Source organism: Strix aluco, chromosome 7, assembly GCF_031877795.1.
Source record: "Strix aluco isolate bStrAlu1 chromosome 7, bStrAlu1.hap1, whole genome shotgun sequence".
NCBI lineage: Eukaryota > Metazoa > Chordata > Aves > Strigiformes > Strigidae > Strix > Strix aluco.
The window spans coordinates 23,626,573-23,650,119 of NC_133937.1; the positions used below are offsets into that span (position 1 = coordinate 23,626,573).

The 23,547-nt window shown below is 37.8% G+C and overlaps 1 protein-coding gene and 1 long non-coding RNA gene across 10 annotated transcripts in view; both read right to left on the bottom strand.

The window, feature by feature from the left end:
• EXOC6 (exocyst complex component 6) overlaps positions 1–23,547 on the bottom strand; it is a 96,513-nt gene that overhangs the window by 6,798 nt on the left and 66,168 nt on the right. For all 9 annotated transcript variants that reach the window (XM_074830942.1, XM_074830946.1, XM_074830941.1 and 6 more), the window contains one exon: positions 19,168–19,241. In XM_074830942.1, coding sequence (XP_074687043.1) covers positions 19,168–19,241 — 74 coding nt within the window. The remainder of the gene's footprint in view (positions 1–19,167; positions 19,242–23,547) is intronic.
• Positions 9,769–13,863, bottom strand: LOC141925971 (uncharacterized). Its single transcript, XR_012624006.1, has 2 exons — positions 11,330–13,863; positions 9,769–10,271 (listed from the first exon to the last, which is right to left on the bottom strand). It is a non-coding gene; the product is annotated as an uncharacterized LOC141925971 (long non-coding RNA).

The window sequence follows — 23,547 nt, forward strand, 5'->3', positions numbered from 1 at the left end:
GTTCTGGGACAGTGGTTCTTATTGTGGCAACTAGAATCAACCTATACGAGGCCATATTAAAGCAACATTTCCCTACTACTATTTTATCCACTAAAACTGTTGCTATTACCAAGACAATAACTGAAAATAGGATGTATTGTCTAGCAAGGAATGGTCCACTCTGACATGCACTGTAGTAAGAGAAATATGTGCACAGACTAGGTCCTGGCAATAAGTATCTTCCTGCCTCAAAAATCAATCAAAATCCTCACAGTGTAGCACATCACACCGACACTGCTGGCTGTGTCTTCTTCAAGGTTAGAATGTGCATTGCTTGCCTTGAAATTACAATAGGAAAAACGTTTATTTTGCACATGCATCTTTCCAAAGTTAACATGTAAGGGAAATACTTCAAACCCGACAGAAAGGCAATCTCTTGCTACTCTCAGAGACTGGAGGAGGTGCAGACCATTAGCAGTTAGTCAACCACTTAACCCCACCTAAGGAGTCACCCGAGGGTGCTCTGTCAGAACCAGCTTATCAGGCAGCTGAAACACTGTGAAGCACCTAATAAACTAGATACACATACTCTACTATGCAAGAACAATGGCACTGTTGTACTCTCTTTATCCCATAACAACCATGAAAAATAAGCTAAGACAGGCAATGTTATACCTGAGAATTTTATAATGAAGCAGAATATGCTTCCCTAGGAGCAAGAGAAGCCCTTCTGACTATGATTTGCAGAGAAGTGTGTGTACCTGTGTGTTTGTCCAAGTCATTACCAAAAAAAAAGTAACAAGCTTTATCCTTTCTAGTATACCAGATAGAGTGTCTAGTAGACTGTCCACTTACTTATATTTACAAGATAAAACTTCTGCCTTATTTAGAGGACTTGCTTCTTCTAAAGGTGTGATAGAAGGGGAACCTTTATCCAACATCTTGGAATCATCAGGGCTGATGATCAGAGAGCAGCATGTTCCTTTTACTGTATATGAAAGTGTTGCCTTCTCAAAACATCACATTATTAGTCACATATATACTTCTAACATTATAGATGACTTAAGACTCTGGTTGATGTTCTGCACTTGCATTTTCAATGATGCCCTACAATACTTTGATTTTCTAACTTTTTGTTCATGTCTGTGTACTTTCTAAATGCCTTTTATGTCTAACCTTAGCTCTTTCTGCTTGAAATAAACACCACTTGGAAAAAAGAAGGTGTTTATATATACTTATACAAAAGGCTATAGCCATCTCTTACATTATACAGATAAAAGTCTTCTGATTAAAAATAGCAGTTATTTTAAACACAAAAATTTTATTGTAAAACATACTAAACTATTTTTTGGTTAAAAGCGGTCCTACTTTAAGACTCTGATTGCTAAGGGGTTTGGTTAACACAAAACATTACAATATTGATGCTGGGGGGGGGGCGTAGTTCTTAATATTTTAGGGGCAGAATTCTGGTTTCAAATAGAGCACTTGAATCTATTCTTCAACGTCAGCACTCTTGCTTTTTCCCAGTATCTAGGTGATATGACCATGTTTGGATAGAAATTACTGGTAATCATTACTCAGTAAAGCTTTGTCTTGTATTACCTAAAGTCCTGAGCAGCTCAGCCGTAGTTCTGTATTTAGGCCATCTTGTAATTACGTGAGAATTTTGTGCACTGGGAACTGCTGGAATCGACCATCCGGCCCTTTCAATGCTGTTTGAGCCTCTTGTCACATCCTCAAATATCATACAGATGCCCTTTCCTTTTTACTTTTGGGCAACTGTCAGGAATAATCTTGGAAGAGAACGCAACTTTGGGAACTAGCTATGCACAGAGCTAACACAGCAACAGAGACAGGAGGAGGAGACCAGGGCTTTGCAGAAGGAAATGGGGGCAGTGTCCATTAGACAACACCAATTGTGTTGATTATACTACAAAAATACTAATTGTAAGTTATCAAGGTAGCTTAGTACAAGTAGGAATGGTGCCATTATCTCTTCTGAAGTAGCAAGAGTGTCAGCAAAGAGCTTTGGTTGTACAATAGGCACCAGTGATTCAGGAGCTGGAGAAAAAAGCCAGTTGCACACTTAATATCAAAAGAAAAGGAATTCTTTTAACATATCACTGTCAGTTATGTCCTTCTGGCCCACTCTCCTTGCTCACAAGCTGAATATTTCATATGCTAAACAGTTTATTAACCCTTAATCACCCAGTTACTTCTGTACTTGATTGCATGTGTAATTACCTTTTGTCAGGTACAATTTGCCTGATAAACATGTCAGAACACTTGCTGCTTAGTCTGTTGAAACAGATAAATGCTGTCTTTCCACAGCCTTGGGGCATAATTAACAGGGAAAAAAAAGGCAGTTATAAAAACACACAGAAGCTGATTCAGTGAGGCAGGAGTTCACAGCATGCAGCCCGCCAAGGCCCATTGCCTGGCCCGCTATGCTTGCCTGAGCGCTTATTGAGTTCCAGCCTGCTGTGACAGGGCAACAGGGGCAGCCCTCAAAAACTGAGATTTAAAGTAGGTTTCCACGTGAACTTCAAAAAAGAGTGGGATGATGCCTGTCTGAAAAGAAAAAAACAACAAAGTGAAGCAGCAGATAATGATATTGGTGGAGTCCCTGCATTGTTATGTGTTATACACTCAAAGAGGCTCTCTGGGATGAGACCAGGAAACGAAAAATTAAAAGGCAGAGGAGAAAAAAAATGAGGAAAAGCAGAAAAAAAAAAAAAAAGCTTTGTGGCATTCTTGGGCTCAGTTTCTTCTGATTTCTGCCCTGTAGTGTTTGCAGGTTATGTACCCACGCACTACAGGGAGTGCAAAAAAAGAAATCCTTACCTGACCTCTGGATAACCCAAACAGGAGATTAGCCCATTTCCAAGCAAAGCAGGTTGTCACACTGTTAGGCCAATTGCTTCTATTGACACTTTGCATAAACATCTTACACAGGGTGATCAGAAAGGACTGTTATGCCATTAACGCTCTTTTTATTTTTTTATACCTAAGCCTTACAGAATAAAGGCCTTTCTGAGTAAGGGATAACAAAAGGGTCAAGAGGTCACAAACATTCTTTTAAGTAGGCAAAAATCAGGAAAGTTTAGATTCATTGAAAAGTGCAAATTGAAACTTTTTTTGCATCTTGCACATTCCAGCACGATCAGCTTTTTCTAATTTCACTTCTAGCAAATTCATTAATCTACTTAATTGTGCATTTGTACTTTTACTTTTAAATAGGAAGATGCTAAAATCTTCATTTTAAGCAACAGCAAACTGTCTAATCTTCTCAGCTAATCAGTAATCTAAACAGATTTAGACATTACCATCCTCATGAGGAACAGTGTGATAATATATAGAATTTTTTTTTAAGTGGTATGACTGAACAGTCTCTCATGTACAGTTTTCACCTATAATTTACACAGCATGTGGTTTGCACTGTGTACAGCAAAATATTCTATATTTTCCTTTGTTTTGTTTTTGCTTTGATCAGAGATGGAAACAATCTCCCTTTAATAGCATAAAAGCCACCTGCTGGGCATCGCAGACTACAGCTAATTGGTAAATTCTTTGAAATTTTGATATAATGGATTTTGACCTCTTTAATTAAAAAAATCCCAAAGCCTAGAATACTGGTGAACTCTTCTGGGAAATGAACAGTGCCAAGCATATACAACTGCAAGCTACACCAAAGCTTTTCTTAGGAAAGAGTACAGAAGTAACATTACAAATTTTTCCTTGAGGATGCATGGCTTTTGACCTAGAAAAAAAGCCCCATGACTGTTGTTAGCTATGTATCATTTAAGTCATTAGGATAATGGAATAGCAAATGTATTCATATTTCAATTATTAATTTTATTGGGGTTTGGAGCTAAAAAGCTCCAAAGATTAAAGGGACTATTGTATTTTAAACACAGTAAACTAATAAAAGCCACTCACAAATGTCCTACTCTTCAACATTTCCCACCCTAAGGAGCTCACACTGTACCTATACTCACCTTGTATTCAGAAGAACAAACAGGTTTGATGACGGAAGAGGAAGCCTGTCAACCAGAATCACTGTTGTTTCATAATTTCTGACATAGCATAGAACTATAAGCTCATCAGTTTGTGAACTCTGAGGCAACGTTGTCTTCCTTTTGTTAAAACACTTACTTATACTCTGCCCAGCATAATGGGGCCATGGTCCATGACTGGGACTCACTGGCACTTCAGTAACACAGCTACACAACTATAACGCTTTCTTTTTAGTCTCTGCTTACATTTCATGCACAAATGCACATGAATATAGGTTACACAGGTATACACTTATTTCCAATGAATTAACAAAAATCCCCTGCACGAACATGAAGATAACACCGCCACTAGTTCACCCAATGTTATCTCCCTGTTTATTAAAGTATGTGCAGCATGAAAGCACTTTCTAGATTGGAACTAAAACATGAAGGACCAGAATCAGAACTGGACAAAGACAAGTCTTGTTCACTCTAAACATCTTCTTGTCGCAAAGGAACAACAGAGGTATTTAAAATATAGATACCTAAATCCAGCTTACAAGGAAAAAAGACAGAGTTTGCTAACTGTAGAGTAACACCGTACCAACCAAATGCAATTATCACTTAATCAGTAGGTGTTCGTTACTGCTGACAAATATCTTGTTAACCTGGTTAGCAAGTCTGCCTGCCACTTGCCAAAATATTTTATTTACTCCTGGTGACTTATTTTGTGAATGGGGGGAATTTTAAAATCCCCCCTACTGATCACATAACTGGAATAACACACATTGGTCTTGTATTTCAAAGTGTAAATTGATCTCTTGATCTGTGAGTGTCTCCCTATAGTTTATGCTACCCTTTTTCTGGATCGGTATAACAAATGCATTTTCAAAGTGATGTTATGGGGACTTAGCTATGCAATTCCCATTAGTGTCAATGGGGGTCGCAGGCTAAATTCCTAGGCAGTGCTTTGAAAACTGAGCCCTGGATTTTCAAAGGAAGGATAGTTTGTGTTAGAAAGGCAGTGTCTTTCAGTTTTTAAGCCACTGCATTAAAACGTGCCTTTTTTTTTTTTTTTTTTTTTTTTGTAAAGCACTATGCATTTAGAAATTGTGCCTAAATTTGGGACATTTAAATGTTCACAAGAGTGAAACAGTTTTATATTTAAATGCTTCTGCTTCAAATTTATAAGTGAAAATCATATCTGTCATTATCTTGAATGTTGGGATACAACCTTTAACATATTCATAAGTGTACAATGTGTAAATTCAGAGGTTATGTCAGCTGAACCACTGGGAATTGTTGTTATGCCAAGAAAAAACAGAAGCTATTTGTAATCAAATAAATCCTTTATAACATAAATTATTCCAAAGGGCAGAATTCTTTCCTAAAATTTGGACCTTGAGGTACACTCTGACAGATGCCTGGTCTTGTTATATTCATAAGCAAGCCCAAATACATTTTTTATTCTTTGGCACTTCAAAATGAACTTATGCCTGCCTACAAAATAGAATGCTTGCTGTTGAAGTCACATGGACAAGCTTGTTGCTGTTACCATAACCAGATAAACACAACATATAATTTTTACAAATCCCATTAAAACTTCAAGCAGCCCAAGATGTAACATCTGAAGAAAGTCAATGAAAAATAGTCACTAAGGCAAATATAAATAGCTAGGCTCTATGCAATACACAATACAGCAACAAGTAATACCTCTTCAAAGAAGATTTGTTTAATTACAGTGCAAATGTTTATTATGAAGTGTGTTGTTGTTCATCATTAAAGAATAAGCTGGACTAGTAGCAAAACAACCGTCTTTTGAGTCTAGAAACAGGGAAGAGTTTGAAAAGCAGGAGCCTGGCAGACAGTCAGGCTCCAGAGGGCACAGGCTCAGGCCAAATTGCTCCTGTCAAGCCTGGTAGCCCGTACATGAAGTCCCTTTAGACAAAGCGTAAAACTATGTCAATGGTAAAATGTGTGTGGATTAAAAATTGTGTATTATGCAATGGTCAGGTCATTCACCCATTTTTTTTGTTTTTGAGCTTCTAACACAGAGGCATACACGCTCAAACAGCACGCAAGGGTGACAAGTGCAGCCCCCTAGAACAGGATGTCTGCCTCTGACCTGAACAAGACTTTGAAAATACAACTTCAGCTGTTAAAATTATGAAGCATTTACTATAGCACAGTTAAATTTAAGTTGTCATTTTCATTTGGCTTCTGTTTTTTTTTTTTTTAAACACAGGTTTGACAGTAGTACTTAAACATTGACATTTACCAAAACCATGATTAACTGAACAGGCAATTTTTACATTTTAGTTCATTTAAACTTAGATTTTCTATAAGCAGTTTTTTCAATTGCACGAGACTTCTAACAAGCTGTCTTTAAACTATTTGCTCATCTATGCCATAAAAAGCATGTGATGTGGCACAGTACCTTAAAATAAGTTTCTTGGTGATTAAAACTGTATCATTTGTCTCAATCCTTTCTGTAAAAATCCATTTGAGGTGTTTCATTAAAAAGATGTATTAAAAAATTTTAAAATCTAACGTTAAAATCAGATTTTAACCACTTTCTCTGGTTTAGAAAAGGTAGGACTAATTAAAAATCACCTAACTTTGTGTAACTGGAATAAAATTTAAAAACAAAACATACGTTCACTTCAACTTCCATACTGTGTTCTAGAATTGAACACTTTTGTCCCATCTGTCAAATTTAATATTTAGCAGTATCCACGTGAGTAACTCTAGATGCCTGCAGTCTTACCAGAGATCAGTATCTATACTATACCATGAAAAGTCATTATCTGACAAATGCCATTTTGAACTAACTAATCCAAACTGTCCTTGTATACATGCACATCTAATCTATAAAGTCAGGCTGCTGTACCCTAGAACTAAACATCCATAGTGGTCTGCCCAAGTATAATTACAACTCCAAGTTTAAATTTCAGTCCAATTACTCCTAGGATTGAAGAAAGGACTTTTAGATACATGTCTCTGGTGCGTTAACGTAAATGGATGCCTACAGAAGACAAGTAAGCATGGCACAGCTCCATGGCCTTGTGCTCACAGAGGAGGCAAAGACCAGCTCTTTGTGTGAAGCTGCAGCTCCCAGAACTGACCCAGGAAGCCGCCAACCTGGCCACTGGGAATTAGTGATTCAGTAGCAGAACAGGGTATTTCCTGCTCCTAACTTTCCAGTTATTTGTCATATTCTGACTTAGACCAAAACATGAAAAGAAATTACATCTAAGAAAAATACTGAAACTACATTGTTACAGAGATTGAGGCTTCCAACCTAACAAGAGGATATACATCATGTCTGTAAGGTTTATGAGTCTTCAGCATTTGGCCTTCACAGAGGTCCATGATCTCTAGTGTGCACTATGAAACACATCATCTCCACTGAGGTTCTACAGCAGGAGGGGAAAATAGTTTGTTTCAACACAAGTCTAATTATTTTTTCATCTACCACTTTTTGGTTTGGTTTGGTTTAAGACTTGTGCAGTCCTCAAAAAGCTGCAGATCTAAAGTAAAAAAGTGCTCCAGATTCTTCTCTTAGGTGGCTATCAAGGCCCACAGTGTTTTATATAAAAGGTACCTCTCTGAACAGCCTTTGCAGGAAGGAGATACAAATATAACAACTATTCAATAAAGTATCTTGGGTGCTGAGTTAGAATATGTGGAAAGCCACTGAAATCTAAGACATAATAGGCCAGAAACCAGCATCATTTTATTTGCAGAAACAAAAATCCAGTGCAATCCATAAGGCACAGGCACTTACAGATGTGGTCACCATGAGTTTACTGTAAACAGATAGTTATTTCTTCCAAAGTAGTGCATTCAGGGTATGGCTGCATAACCACCCTTCATAGCAGATGAAGTTACATCCCTTAGGGAAAGCTATACTAGATCTGGGAACCACTGGACAAGGAATTCCACAATCAGTAGCTCAGGAATGTAAATATAGACAAGTTAAAAGCAAAGCCAAAATCACTAGACAAAAGTTTCATATTCTTTCCCAGACAACCTTCACTTTCTTCTTCAGCTACTACAAGATGATTACTTCCACTTTTATATCTATCAAATGACTCTAAAAACATTTTAGCAAATAATACAGCCTGTATTAAAATCCTGGTACTTGTTTTTGTTTTTCTTGTCTAGATAACTTGGTTTAGCAAAGGCTTCTGAGGCCAGTAAGTTGCAGTAACAAGAAACCTGGATAACTCAGAATTTTTTTTTTGTTGGCATTTTGCAAAAGATCTTTCTCCTCCCGCTGCTGTGTTTGCAAACGTACTAGGAAAAAACCCTTTCTGCTTGATGTCAATAGTCCAATACTACTACTTTTGTAAGAAACACTTCTTCAAGAAATTATTCTCCTTAGTAGGTGACCTTTTTCCTTTAGAATATGCCTTTGCTCCTCACCTCTCAGGTGACAATTTTTTCTTAAAATGTTTCATCTGAAAAATTATTTGTTACAATTGCTCTGGAAGGCAGAATAATTCCGAACTATGTAATATGTCATTTGTAATAATTACTCTTCATATTTTAGCTCCAACAGATCCCAATATACATGGAACTTTTGCTGAGTAATGATGGCACAAATCAGCCCCTAATGCCTCCTGCAATTTGAAAACCTCTTCCCCTGATTTTACTTGCCACTTTGAAATGCTATCCTTTTCTGGTGAGTAATCCTGTGCTAGATTCTTTTGCTTCTTAAACGAACATTATTCTCACCCTTTATTGACTGACCACATCTATTCTCACATGTAAGCAGTGTTAATCCTCTAGTAATTAACACCCTTATTAAAGTAATTTTAACTCAAAGAAGTTTAAATCGCATTATTGGTTTTATTTAATTAAGCTATGGGGACTGTTTTACACTGTCATTTGAGTTTTCAGCTTGTGCCTTTTCAATCTACCAGTTACGCAGGTTCCCCCTGCCTCCCCAGTTATCTGTGTATTTCTGTCTAGGAATTACTCAATATTATTCTGTTTCACTGTGAACTTTTTAAACTATCGTCTATGTCAATGGGTGCAAGACTTAGACACTATACTGAACATATTATCATTCCCAAAACTATCATTTGGATGTGCATTTCAATGATATTATCAAATCTACCCTTCCACAGGGCTCAATATCCTGTTAGTGCTTAAAATGAAAGAGCCATTTTTAACGTCTTTCTCATACATCCTGAGCACCGGCAAAGATTTTTATTTAAACGTTAGACTGGCAGACAGAAAGGAATGCACTGAGTTGTGCCACTTACAAAAGCTGGCTCAGCACTTTTTCTGTTACTTCAAAAGTAATTGAAGTTTTAAAATTGCATTTTTTAGTGTATCTCTATTGCATGTTCCTTTCTATGGGAAAACATCTGACAGCCCATGTTCTCTTACAGATCTCAGGTAAACTACTGAACTGACATGTTTGACACAGGGTCAAAAGATGAAAACTGTCTTCTGGTTTAACTGCATCACGTTACACTGTGCACTCTGGAAGAGTGTGGGCTAATTGTGTGTCCTGGAACAATTTCCTGGAGACACGCCACTGAAACCGGCAAAGCTTGCGTCCTCCTGGGAATAAGGCAACCTGATGGTTTCATGGACTTTATACACCATTAACTGTGTACTGAAAGTTCTTTTTTTCCTTTGGGTAAAAACATCTCTTCAAATTTCTGCTGTTTAGAAAAGAAATGTTTTTAACAGATCTCAGCATAAACCGTGGAAAATGATAAACATAGAAAGAAAAGGATAAGAACAATAAAGTACATTTATATAGACAGGAACTGACTTTTTCTTTTTTTTGGTCCTTCATCCCATATGTTTAAGTTCTTCTTTTCTCCCCATCATCTACTGCTTTCATCTACTCATCTTTTGACTTTTTTTTTTTCATTTTCATTTCTTTGTATTTCTGTTATTATTATTTTTTTTTCCTCCATCACTCTTTCTATGATTGCAGGGTCTTTTAAGTTGTACTGCTCTTTTGCTACTAATGACTTCAGGAAAGTCCTCTGCGAGAGTTTTTCTTTAGGTTCTAAAACATAACCTATATGTGAATCTTCTATGTAAACTTTATTTGTTATTTCAGTATTCTTTAAAACAGTGCAACTTGCAAGATGACAAATTGCTCCAAACCATATATGTTAACATGGTATAAACCAGTATGATATAAAAGTGCGCCTAAGAACATGCTAGTTCAGTCATATTACTTATAGTACAATTACTTCACTTTATTCAGAAACCAGTTATTTACATAACAGGATGAAATTCAATAATTTCTTTTACCACTTATTACTATCTTCGTACTGACAGAAAGAAAATACAAGGGTTTCATCTCCCAGATTTCACTGACTGACTGGAGGCAGTCAGTCAGAATAATATTTTTTTATTTGTCATTTCTGCAGTGCTAAAACACCCAGCTGAAGATCAGTGTCACATTATGGTACATATTGTACAAACACTTTTGAAGATACGACCTTTTTTTCTAAGATACTATGATCCAAATGAATAAACATTAATTAACTACATTTCACTTACTCAAGTCCCTGCCATACTATGTCTATGCAATTCCTTCCTTGTGTTGTTACTGTTCTGAAGCAGAGAACAATTGTTTTCTTGTTGTAAAAAATTCCTTTGATTTTACATTTTCCAAAGAAGAGATGGACTGATTTTCACAGAAGAAACTAGCAAAAGGAAAAAAATGGGACATTCTGCTTGCTGCCTGTGATTGACAGATAATTTATAGAAGAAATGGAACATAAGTATGTTGATTGATGCAACCGAAAAAATACTGAAGGCAAATCTGTAGGGTTAAGGGGTTGGTAGTGGTGCTCAATACGTACTACATACCAGTGATACTACCAGTTTAGCTAAGGCTGGAAGATGTAAGCAATTTTGGGGCAGAAATTATTGAACATGCTAATTTGGCTACCAGTCCCATGGCTCCCTGATGGGAGGCTAGGACTTATAGATGTTAAGAGAACACAAATAACAACTAACTTGAAGGAAAACAATAATTTTCTTCTCTTGTGTTGTTCAATTAACAATGCTCATTCATTACTCATAGGAACCACATACCACCCACAGGATTCAGAGGAAGTCCTGTGGAGCTGGGGGCTCCAAAACTGAACTCCATCCATCAGCTCAGGGCTACAGAAGGGCCCAGACACAATGGTAGAGATCCTGCAGCAACTGGCTGTCAGCAGGAAGACAACAGCTTGATATAATGTATTCACAAACTTCAGGGAAGCCACGCACCCAAATCTTTCGTTGCATTTACATCTTTTCTTACATGTCAAAGATAAAGGCAAGGATCAGATGAGAAGCAAATCTGCTAACAGAAGAAGAGAAACTTCATTCCATTGAATAACTTCCACTGAATGGGATGTGTACCAGTGACTCAAAGAAAGGGTAAGTATGAGTTTACAAACATAATCGGCACATGGATCAATTTCTTCTAATTCAAACAAGAGATTTGTTAATTGAGAAATTATGTGAAAGTGAACCTTCTAAAACTTTTCTACCAACAGGTCCTTCTGCAAAAGAATAAAAGCTTCTCCAGATAAAGGTTATTTAGTGTTTTCTCTCATAATGTCCTTGGCAATGACTGCTTCATAAATAGTCTCCCAGGCACAAAGTATGCCAGTTATTAAAGAAATTTAGTATCTCGCCCAAGAAAACTGAAGGCTTTGGATTCTGGCATTATGCACAGGGTGTAATCAGGATATGCACTTCAACTACCAAGGACACAATTTTAGTGCCATTTGGTCATGATCTTACAGGAATTTCCTCTGTAACTATGGGATGAGCTTTCTTGAACAGAAAGGTTTTCCGGAGATAAGAAGTTTTCATCTTTCAACAGCTCTATAGGTTTTGAATGAATTGATTAACTATTTCTAAACCTTGTCTTGTGAAAGTACTGATGACAAAGAGCTGAAAGCTGATTAAATGTGACAAATGGTAGTATTCAGATGGGGCGCAGATATGTCCATCTAAACAGTCTTGACAGCAGCTTTTGCCTACGTTTATTTTTTTTTTTTGTAATATCTGCTTTCATCAACCTCTCCAGTGAAACTTTTAGGAATTCCTATGATGGTAGTATTTACAAGCTGGAACTTCTCTAAGAAGTCAAGTATTTCACCTGCACATGACAAATGAGACCAATAAATGCCATTTCCTGTGTCAGTTCCAAAATTATAAATTCACCTAACTAACACCCCCCTCCGCCCTTGTTCAACTAAGGCTTATGTTCTTATGCAAAGGCTGTTATCTGCAGGCCTCCAAGTCAGGCTGACCCAGTGCTTTAGAAATTCTGTCATTTTCTAAATACACAGTACAGATTTCTTGTCAGCTCATCTAATTCTTGCATATATCTGGTTTGGTAAGTGGATAACTAAGAGAACTGTATCCCTTAAATGAACTAGCTTAAAGAAACAACAAGAAATTATTTTCTTATTTTTGATAACTTCCATGGTTTAGTACCTACAGCATTCTTTACTGTCAATTAGGAGATGACATTCAGTTTAAGCACTATAGCTTTCACCACATAGTCTGTTGTGCACAATCTACTACACTTTCCTCTGGAGAAACTGGTACAGTTTTTGCCATAGATGGAGTAGTGTATCTTGTAGTTAAATGGCCGTATGTATATCATTTTTCTTAAGTAAGGTATTGATAAGGTTACTGAAGTGAAGCAACAACATTTGTACACCGAGTTTTTTCAAACCTGTTTTCAGGTAGGACCCCTCATTGTCAATAAGCCTGGATCTGGAGTGAAAACTTGGTATGCTATCAGCATGCTATTTGCACTTCTCTGCTGGAAAAGGGGTGTTCAGACCTTGAACTGGATACAACCTGTTTTGCACTGAATTCGATGAATGATTTAATGTCCCAAATAACACACATACACCTAATATCTGTCACGTGTGCTCTTAGTTCCTGGCAGTAACAGGGTAGGAATATCTACTGCCAGGAAATGACTGACTCGCCATCCTGCTTTTGATTCTCAAAATCCTTATCAAGGTAGCGTATCTAAAGTCATGCTTGGTTTTGATCCCCCACTGCTAATTTCTGTGTATTTGTTTCCAAAGCTTCCTAATTCTTACCAGCTGGCAAGGTTTAAATCCCATCTCAGAGTGTACAGAGCACTGAGTGAGATCTTCCTCACAAATATCTATACATACAACTTGTGATCTGGGCCTACAGCGATTACCTACGGGCTTCACAGAATCTAGTTGAAAAGGAGAAATCAAAAGTTATAGATTCCATTGGGAAATAAGTGCTTACAAACAAATTGTCATGTTTGTGTGAAGAATTCCCATTTACTTGTAGGAATATAGTACTCTGAAAAGACCTGGTGCGTCCCCTACAACCCGGACAACACACATTTAGCATGCAGTCATATTCAAGTAACTGTCATTTTGAACAGAGGTAAGCATATGCATGCTACTTCTGTATGATGTAAATACATGAGATCTTGAACCCTGAAGTGTCCCTGCTCTGCTCACACTGTGCCTCAAGCCACACTCCTGCTTTAGTGTAGAGTCAATTTATGGAGAAGGGAAGGCCAGCAAGAGCGTTGCCTTCCTCCCCCAGCAAAGTGAGTATCTATGGTTTGAAATCCAGAGAGGTGCAACTCCTGTTTCATTGCTGTCTGAAATCCGAGCTCCTTTCTTTAGCTGAATAAGCAGCATTGCACTGAAAACTAGAGAAGCACAAATCCCATTACATAGCACCCTGAGGCTGGGCTTCATGTTACAGATGTAACGTGCTCCTTTGCTTGTTCAGAGAAGCCAGGGAGTGCATGGCAGGGGGAAAGGGATCAGTAAGTATTGTGAAAGAGCCTCTGTGAAGATGAAAGTCTCAACAACCATTTCCCTCAGGAAGCAAAAGATGAAATATTCTATACTACTTGCTAATTAAAAAATCAAACTGTTGCCTTATGAAAGAAACGCTTACTTTTATCTTTAAACTCTGAAGTTTTTAAAACTTACTCCTAAACATACTGTTAGGGATTTCTCCCTCTTGGAAAATCCTGGTATTTTTTCAGTTCAAGACTCTTCTCTGGAGTAGAGGCCAGGGCTGGGTGTACCCTGCTAATTTCAAAGCCTAGGCACTGTGTGGGTTGGCAGTCTGTGAAGAAAGTCACAGCACACCTTTAGAGCCCTGGACCTCCAAGAGCCGTGGTGGATAGGCTTGGCAACAGGATGCAATTTATTTTCTGAAGTCTACTGAAGGGCTCAAGAGCATTCCTCATAGGGAACAGAGAAGGTGAGAGCTTCGGCATGCTCCATCTTGGGGGAATCAGAGACAAGCCAGAGTTGAAACGCAGTTACTACCACAGGAAATGAATTCAAATTAAACACTGCAAACAAAGCAGTGGGGAGGACTGAGCTGTCAGCCAGCCTTTAGTGGCAGATAATCCCATGGCTGGGATTGAAGCCCAGTGATCTGTTACACAGTTCCTACCTACAATAAGTTACTTCTGAGTTTATCAGAAGGACAGTATCATCTCTCAGTGATGAATGAGAAGCAAAGAAGAAAGAGGAGGACTATATTAAGTACTAGTAAGAATTTTCTCCTTCAAATAAACTTACATCTGTTGCATGCAACACTACAGTTCAGAAGGTTATCAATATTTCTCACCAACAATACACTAGAGAATGAATTACAAAGTAAATGGACAAGCAACGCAAGAAACCATCAGTGTAATTTCCATTATGCTTTGGAATCAGAAGAAAATGTATTATACTTTTAAATATCAGCTATCAATTTTTAGAAGGAATACATATTGTGTATTACCAATAACTTGACCTTATAGAATTGCTTATCCACATGCTTATATCATAAACATAAATCTGAAAAAAATGTATCTTCTAATGTTTCCATGGTATATTATTCTGTATATTAATCACATTGATTGCGTTATGACCTTGTGTCTAATTTATCTCTAACATTAGCAGAACGTTCACAGAAATTGCTGAAAATCTTCAAGAATTTTCTCCCACACCTATACAGAATTTATGGACCTTGTCATTCACAGCCCTTGGTTGCCCAGACTGGGACACACCACTGTCAGACTGTAAACTCTGTGTTACCATGTGGGTGGTGATATTGCTACAGTGGTTGCTTAACTCTGGGGTTACCAACAGCATATGATTATGTTCACTTGAGATGGCTGCCCCTGTTGCAGGACCAGCACTGACAGCAACTGGAGGATATGAACAACATGTACTTAAGTGCCAAAAGAACACAGATGAGACACGGTTCTCCTTACCCCTGGCAAAATAAGGAGATTCCACATTCATCAAGCTGAGTACTTGTCTGAGATGAGACAGTAGAGGAAGAAGGCAGAGGAAGTTTGAAACTGAAGTAGTGCTCGTGGCAGAGAGAAACACTAGCAAAAACTTGTGAAGTCAAAAGTGAAAAAAAGTCAAGCTACATTTGTAGCTTAGGTTATAACTCTGCAGGCAATGATTTAATTTCAAGAATAGCCATTTGTTACCACTCTGTTGGTTAAGAATCAGGAAATCTGCCATAGGACAGCAACTCCTGACCTCTCAAGGCTACCACAAGGTTATCGTTCCCATCTGCTACACACTACACTGGCTCTCCAAAGAGTAATGCACAAATTGTAAGACTCAGGCCTTTTCTTCATAGTATTTAAGTGTCCTGGACATCCAAGAAACTGCCTCACATTCCAGAATGGTAACCCTAGTCTTTAGGCACTAAAAACCAGATCATAACCAGTACAAAACTAATTCATGTCAGAGGCTGAGCTTCCTCAGAGACCAATTCAAATAGGATGAACTAAGACCTGTTTACTTTTGAAGGTTAATTCCCATTGACCTAGGATCTGAATTGGTAGCAAAATCCCCACCTCACTTTGGGCCACTGCACTATTTACCCTGGCTCCCTATATAGACAGTAGCAAGAGATTATCTTCAGAGAGCAATGCAGGTCGCAGGAGAGCTGGGTTATCTTCACGACATGCCAGAGATCAGTCTCTTTAAAGCAGCACATGCCACTTTGATAATTGCCTTGCTGAGCTGGCCTGCTCCTCAGTGGCTTTAAGTAAGTGGGGTGAAAGGGTGCACATGGGTATGACCTCAGGTCATACGCTAAGACAAATGGTATGAGGCATGATGCAATTACTGCAGCTGTACAAAACCATGAATCTACCCCAATTTTCTTAGCAGCTGCTTGCTGCTTTAGGAGCTGCTAAACTAACTGGAGCTACAAGTTGCTAGATGATCATGGCCATGTGATTCTCTATTAGTACGCACTATGTGTGATTAGCCAACCACACCAAGTCACCTCTGTAAGATGCTGAGATACTATGGTTATAGGAATAGCACAAAGATCTTTATTGACTAGGGTTTCTACAGATTACTAAGATCTTTAAGGAGCACATTAAGTATGACAAGAGCATAAGAGTGGATAGTAAAGGAGAAAGAGGTGGTTCATCAAAGGGGACATTGGCAAGTGCCTGCCTCTTCGTGATTCCTGGCCTCTTAGAGCTTCCTGCTACTAACTACTGTTCTCTTCTTAGAAGCAACTCTTTCTCATACCAACTGTTTCTCTTTCTGTTTGCTCTTCTATGTCTGTGGAAGGAAGAAGGAAAGAAGTGGGCTTGGTGGGGACAGCATGCTGTCCGTACATTGTCTTCAGGGCAAGACGGAGGATCAGGAACTGTTAGGACGAAAATACCTATGGGAGTTCTTTTCAAAGCTGCTCCTCGCCCCGTGGTAATCATCCAATGTAGCTCTTCCCTTTATGTCTTCCAAGCTGGCTACTTCTAAATGACTTTACTTCTTTAGTAAAACGTGCTGCAATATTCTACTGCCCAATCCTCATTAATCTTACACATTGCCATAATACAACAGAGAGAGTAAGCTGTTGTTGAGATAACTGGCTTCCATTAGCAACCATGTGATTGGCAGGACGATAAAGTCTTTTCGCTTGCAGGTCAGCTGCTTTTTAAGAAGAGGGCAATCCTGCTGATCCATCTTTTAGCTACAGTCTCTCACTGAGTCCCAAATCTCCTGCCTTTTAGCTTTGATACGGTTCAAGCTTTCCCCCTTGTATCAGCCCCTACCTGTCATCAGCTCCTCTGTACCAAACAGCCAATATCAGGAGTTTGACCTCAGGGCACAGTCCGGGTGGGCAGGTAAAACCTGACCACTGGACCTACTTCCTTATCTTTCATATCCTGCAATTCATGAAGAAGTATCAAATTCAAACTAAAAAACAGAAGCATGACCTTTTATAAGAACTTTCTGAAAAAAGGCTCTGTTGCCTTTCTAAGTATTCTTGAAAAGAACTGTCATCCACCCTATTAAGATAGAAATGGATCACAAATAAGGAAGAGAGGAAAAACACTTCAAATCCTTACTAAATAGTAAATGTTTTTAATGTGTGCTTGCAATACCTTTTGGTGATCCATGCAAAAATATAGTAAAAAACAAAACAAAACAAATAGTCTAGAACTATTCTACATCTCCCACTGTGACCCAGTAAAGAGAGTTGCCCAGACTTCTGCTATTTATAAAGTATCTGAAATCGACCAGATTCCCACGGCATACAGAGCATCCTCTATAAAGGGTTACTTGCATCAGGAGGATTCTAAACATAAGTTGCTAACATAAACTGAGAGCTATCATAAGCAACATAATCCCTATTTATGTGACATGCTCAACAGTTGGTGTTTAAAACATACAAAAATACTATTTCCTGTAGCAAGCATGTACATATCCCGCCCTCTTGCATAGCTGGAAATCATACTGTCCCTTGAAACAAACATGGACTCTGTAAGGATTTACACCACTTAGGTGGATGACAGAAACGGTGCCAAAATCTCTCAACATCCTTTCCATTCAACTAAACTGACTTAGTACAAATTAGAAGATGTTTAGTCACTTCTGACGTTGATAATAAAAGGAGAATAAAAAAGAATCCAAAAGAGGAAGGCTGCTAGTCAAGACTTGTGGCATTTGAAATCTGGCAGAGAACATCTTTACATACTGAATTCTGGAACTCCTAATGTACAAGTATCATGTGAACAAATCTTATAGCCACCATCTTATATCCTCACGTAGTCCATGCTTATCCCACTGTAGATATTGTTCATTGTTATATTACTGTGAGAATGTAACAGAAAACTATCTCTTAACTTTTTCATTTAAAAAGACACTTTAATGAAGTCCTTTCTATTAGGAGAAACTGGAATGCTTTTGCCTCAGGAATTTTCCCTTCTGAAATGCCTTTTCATTAGCTTGGTGTGAAAATCCTACTAAACTATTAAAAGCAAAAATATTCTTACTATATAGATAATTTGGTATGGAATTCTTTCTACATTTCTCTCCTTTTCTGGTAACTTTGACAGGCTCATATTGGTGCTGAAAAATATCACCAACATCTGCAGAAAGCTAAAGACCCTCCACATGCAGTTAATAATTCATTTCACTATTTAAATGACACATTCACAATTTTTTAAAATAATAAATCCTTTCTAAAAGCTTACTTCAAGTATGAAAAGTTTTTGAAAATGAATTGCTATGGGTGGATATAGTGTCAGAATTTACAGAGAGTAGGGAACAGAAATAACTATATGAAATTAAGATAAGTAGATTTTAGTCTGGAAAAAACCTTCCTTTTGGTAAGAACTGTGGAAAAGTGCTTCCAATATTAAGGAATTTAAAATTAAATTTGATATCAAATAAAGATCAGCCAGTTGGAATAAAGCTGCTTTCTAACAGTTTAAAATAATTCTATGTAACAAATTAAGGAAAGGAAATGCTAAATAATACTATGCCCAATTCTGCTCTCCAGGGAGTAGCTTTGTAGACAGGAGCAATTGCTCAGAATGGAATCAGGCCAGCACACGCCAGAGTAACAAGTACACTCTTGCAAAAAGGTGTCACAGGATCTTTACAAAATTGTCAGGACCAAAATTTAATCTTATATCCAAGTAACAGTACCACTAGTAGCACAGTGCCCCCTAACAACACATTGGAGAAACAGTTTTATGCTAAATTACAGGGAATAGTGCCACTAATAACACTTCAAATAACCGCTTTTCAAAACTAATTACATGGGAATGCAAAAACATGAAAGGTTCTTGAATTTAATAACTTCAGCGTTGGTCAAAAGGGGAAATTAGTAGGATAAAAAACAACAACTAGTGTCTTACTTGTCTGAGGTCGATGAAAGCTAACTGCAGGGTGTCTCCCTGGAATCCTGGCACAGGCTCAGAACTAGCAAACACTGAAAAGAAAGGTTAAAAATATTATGGATGTAGATTTTTAAAGAAATCTAACAGAAAATCAAGCTCTATGCAATATAAATGCTAGCTAGTATTAAAATGTAACTAGTTTGATAGAAATAGAGTAAACCAATTAATAGATTAAAACCAAACAAACCAACAAACAACTTTCCCATCATTTTTCCAGTAATCCCAAAAAATAATACCTTTAGGAGTATTAGGAATTTTGCTTAAAATTCTAACCCAGTAGTAATGCTACAGCCACAGAAATCAACATCTTTTTTTGGCCTGAGGTGAATGATTACTGAAGAATTTCGGAATAATACCAATTCCATGGCTGTCAACATATTTTCAAACATCTGCTTTTGTTACAGCATCCGCCCTATAAAAACCCCACCTCTAGCCAAACACAATAAAAGACAAACACTAAGGTGGGAGTTAGTTTAACGTGTAGACAACAGGTGGAAAGCTCTATGTGCCAACAGTCAGAGCAGAGCTGAAATGTCTGTTCATGCCTTTTAGCCAGCTTATCAATAATGAACTTCTGCTCTTTTTGGACCAAAAATAGGCTGTCAAAATTGGAAGGCAAAACTATATTCAAAAGAAAAGAAACGGTAATGCTTATGGTAATGAAAAAAGTTAGCTATTTGTTTAAATTAGTAAATGATCAATAATTGTCAAGCTTAAAAATACTTTTTGTTGTTCATATCCCAGTCATGTGTTACTAACACTTGCAGAAACACCCACTGCCACACATCCCCACTCAAGTTAGACACCTTACTTCAAAAGAGCTTAAGAGAATTTTTCTTATGCTCTTCAGTTAGAGCTCTTAACAAAACAAAGTAGGTATTACTGTAATAGTTTTAGAGAAGTATCACCTGAGGCAGTGAAAGGTAACATTTTTTTCCAAGTTAGAGAAACAGGTCATTCAATGGTAGAGGAAACAGAACATACGTATCCAAAAAATTTCCAGATCTGGTGCTCAACTCTACTTTGCTACATGGACACCTATCAACATTTAAAAGTAATATGAAATCCTTAATAGATTTTTTTTGTTAATGGCTAGTTAGAAAATTTGGATCATCAAGTGAAAGTAACATCCAGAAAGACACTGGTGTCTGAGCTAACATGATGGGCTCAATCATTTACTTCTGAATGTATGGTTTTGACTTAAAGTAGACCAATGAATTCAGATAGACTATTCATAAGTCTAAGAATTATTATATGGAATGCAATTGTAAATGAAAATAATAAAGATTCTTACTTAAGTGGCACAAGAAGCTACTAAGACCATCTCAGAATATCTAAGAATAGCTTAGTGATAGATGAATACAGTATCAGAATAGCAGCTTTACCAGTATACAATTACTTGTATTACAATAGTGTCAAAATTTTTATGGACAGTGACATTACAGGAGAATTAATTAAACTGGAATATGACTTGATTCTTCATCAACTAAAGGAATAAAAAATAGCAATCAAATGACTTAGGGAGAACAGTGTAATGTCACAGACAAATACTGGTAACAGTTGGCAAATGTTCACTGACTATTGTATTCAAGCCTGAATTTTAAATTGTCTGGTTTTCCTGCTCTATAAGTAACATCAACTTTATAGGGGAGTTTTCAGGAAGTTTCAATCTACCACAAAGATACTTTTTAAATAAAAAAGAAGAAAGATAAAAAAAAAAGTAGAAAAAGCATATCCTATACACAGCATTTTATAGAGAGAGTTTGCTTAGTAATAAACTCCTTAAAAGCAGCAATGAGGAGACAGCCTGCACAACCACCAACCTGCAGAAGAACAAAAGATCTCCAGGCCTATGAAAGGACCTTTCTGAAGATGCTAGGCTAAAGGGTTGGGTGTCTCCATGGCTGTCTTCTGCAGATATTTCATGGCCTCTGGGACCACCCTTTCTTCAGGGACAGACAGGCCTATGATGCTGGCCCCTGTGGTCAGCCAAACACAGCATTTAAAATGGGAACACCACAGTATAGCAGGGAATTCTTAGCAATGCCCCATAGCAAACAGCTAAAAAGAGATACATGGGTTGTGAGCTACGTCACCACACTAATAAGGATAAGCGTGATGGTCAGAAGGGGTCTTTTCTACATCCCCTAAACAAGAAAGGAGAACCTATACTGTTCTTGAAAGATAAGGCCTATCTGTGTTTGATCCTGCATAACTTTCTGTTCATACACAGTATGCTGAGACCAGCTTCCCTCATTAGAATCTGAGCTCCTCCAGGCACTCCACAATGGTAGCACTGGGAGAAGAAAGTGCTACAGCAAAGGAATGGCAACAGAACTGAAAAGTGAACATAATTGAAGAGTGTGACCTGCAGCAAAACTTTTCACTTAATTATTGGCACTTGATACTTTGGGAGGTACCTTCCTATAGTGAGATACTTTTACTTGCCACAGGTCAAATATTTGCATCCTTTCTGCAGCTCATCAGGCTAACATAGTTTGGAATTTATCCTAATGCATTAAATAATGTAGTATGATTTAGTTTCTCTACATAGTACCTACTACCATTGCAGCTATAGAACAAGAAGCACACAAGGTACCAAACTTAATTATTGTATAACCTTTGTTCTAACTACAATTTTAAATTATGAATGCATTTACAACACCAGAGACACTCATTATAGCACAAGCATTTATTCTCACATTTAGGTCGTATTTGACAGGTGACTACAGTAGAATTTGTTTCATTATTACAATTTCATGAGTTCAAAGGGCAAAAAGATAATCTACTTATGGTAACAGTCAGACAGTTCCCCCTTCACCCTCAGTTCAGGGCTTTTAAGTTTTGCTAACAATTTTACAAAGCTAATTAAATATTTTCTACTGCACAGCGTTTTAGGAAGATATTATAAGAACAGGATTAACATTCTTAATGTCTTTGTCCTAAGGGTCCTTTTCCAGATAGTAATGAAACATTATCATACACATATCTTTTAAAATGTTCAACCCCTACATTCATTCTAGGCTTAAAGAGGATTTGGAGGGGTAGGATGCTGGTTGAGTGTGCGTAAGAGCATTCAGAAATTTTATCATATATGAGAATGAAATGCAAAAATCACCATTAAACTGTCACATATGGGGCAAACAACTGGCTGCTTGGCAGTTTGAATCAGAATCTCCAACGGTTTTGGGAAAATAAGCTGCAAGTATGTATTACATGAATCTGGTATTCACAAGGCTTTTGTTAACATCATCTTTCCCTGAACTTTGCTGATATTGTGTAGACCTTTTCTGTGTATATAAAACAGGATCTTTGGCACAATGTGTGTCCACAGTATGTACAATCTCAACATACTTCCTGCAATAGCCAGTCTGGGAATTTACAGGAGGTATGATCTAATAAAAAAAGTATGTAGTAATACAAAAACAGGCTGGGAGGTAACACATACATGAGAATGGTAAATTTAAATATTGTAAAGATGACTTCGGTCCCTTTTCTTTTGAATACTCTGATTTGATCTTTTCATTACATTTTGCATATAGGATATATGTGAATTGATGTATATATGTGTTAATGGGTATCTTAAGAAAAAGGCTGTGTCTGCTAAAATGGAATTTAAGACATTTTTAACTGTAAATTGTACTGAGTTTCTATGCACTTCTGTATTTGTTAACAGGTCTCTTCATGTTATGCTCTCAAAAGACCATCTTTCAGCCATCATCCGGTTCTGCCTCGATGTTGGTCTAGGAATTCACTACCTAATTCCTGACAAATAATTTTGCTGCTCAATGGCAGAAGTTAAAAATCAGAGTCCAGCCTTTGGATCGAAAGCTAGATTAGAACAGTTTTACTTCAGCCTCACACTGAATCACAGGCAGGGCAGCAAATCTACAAATGTATTTTTAAAGGAAGAGTGAAGAATCAGGTGACTATCTCAGCAGCCACCAGCCACTTTGCAGCCCTGTTGGATGCTCCAGCTGTTCAAACATGCCTGGAGGGGAGCCTCGCCGAGGGAGCTGCCAGCTGGCCCAGCGGCAGCCCCCAGCCCTGCCCAATCTTGCTGCTTCCCCTCACTCCCATGCTGCCATATGTGACCGGCAGATGAAGGATGGTCTCAAGTGAGTTAAGTTAACCTGACTTCCCAGATGGGAGAGGAAGCAGGTAAAGTGAGGGGCCTCCAGAGGAGAATATAGTGCCTTTTCAAGGAAAACCAGAATTTGGGTTCCTCAGCTTCTGGCATGCCCACCTGGAGATCACCTTCGTGTATGCTCAGCAGAGAACACTTGGGTCAAGATCTCTCTTACTCTTGGATACTGCAACCTTCCAAACAGTGGGGCA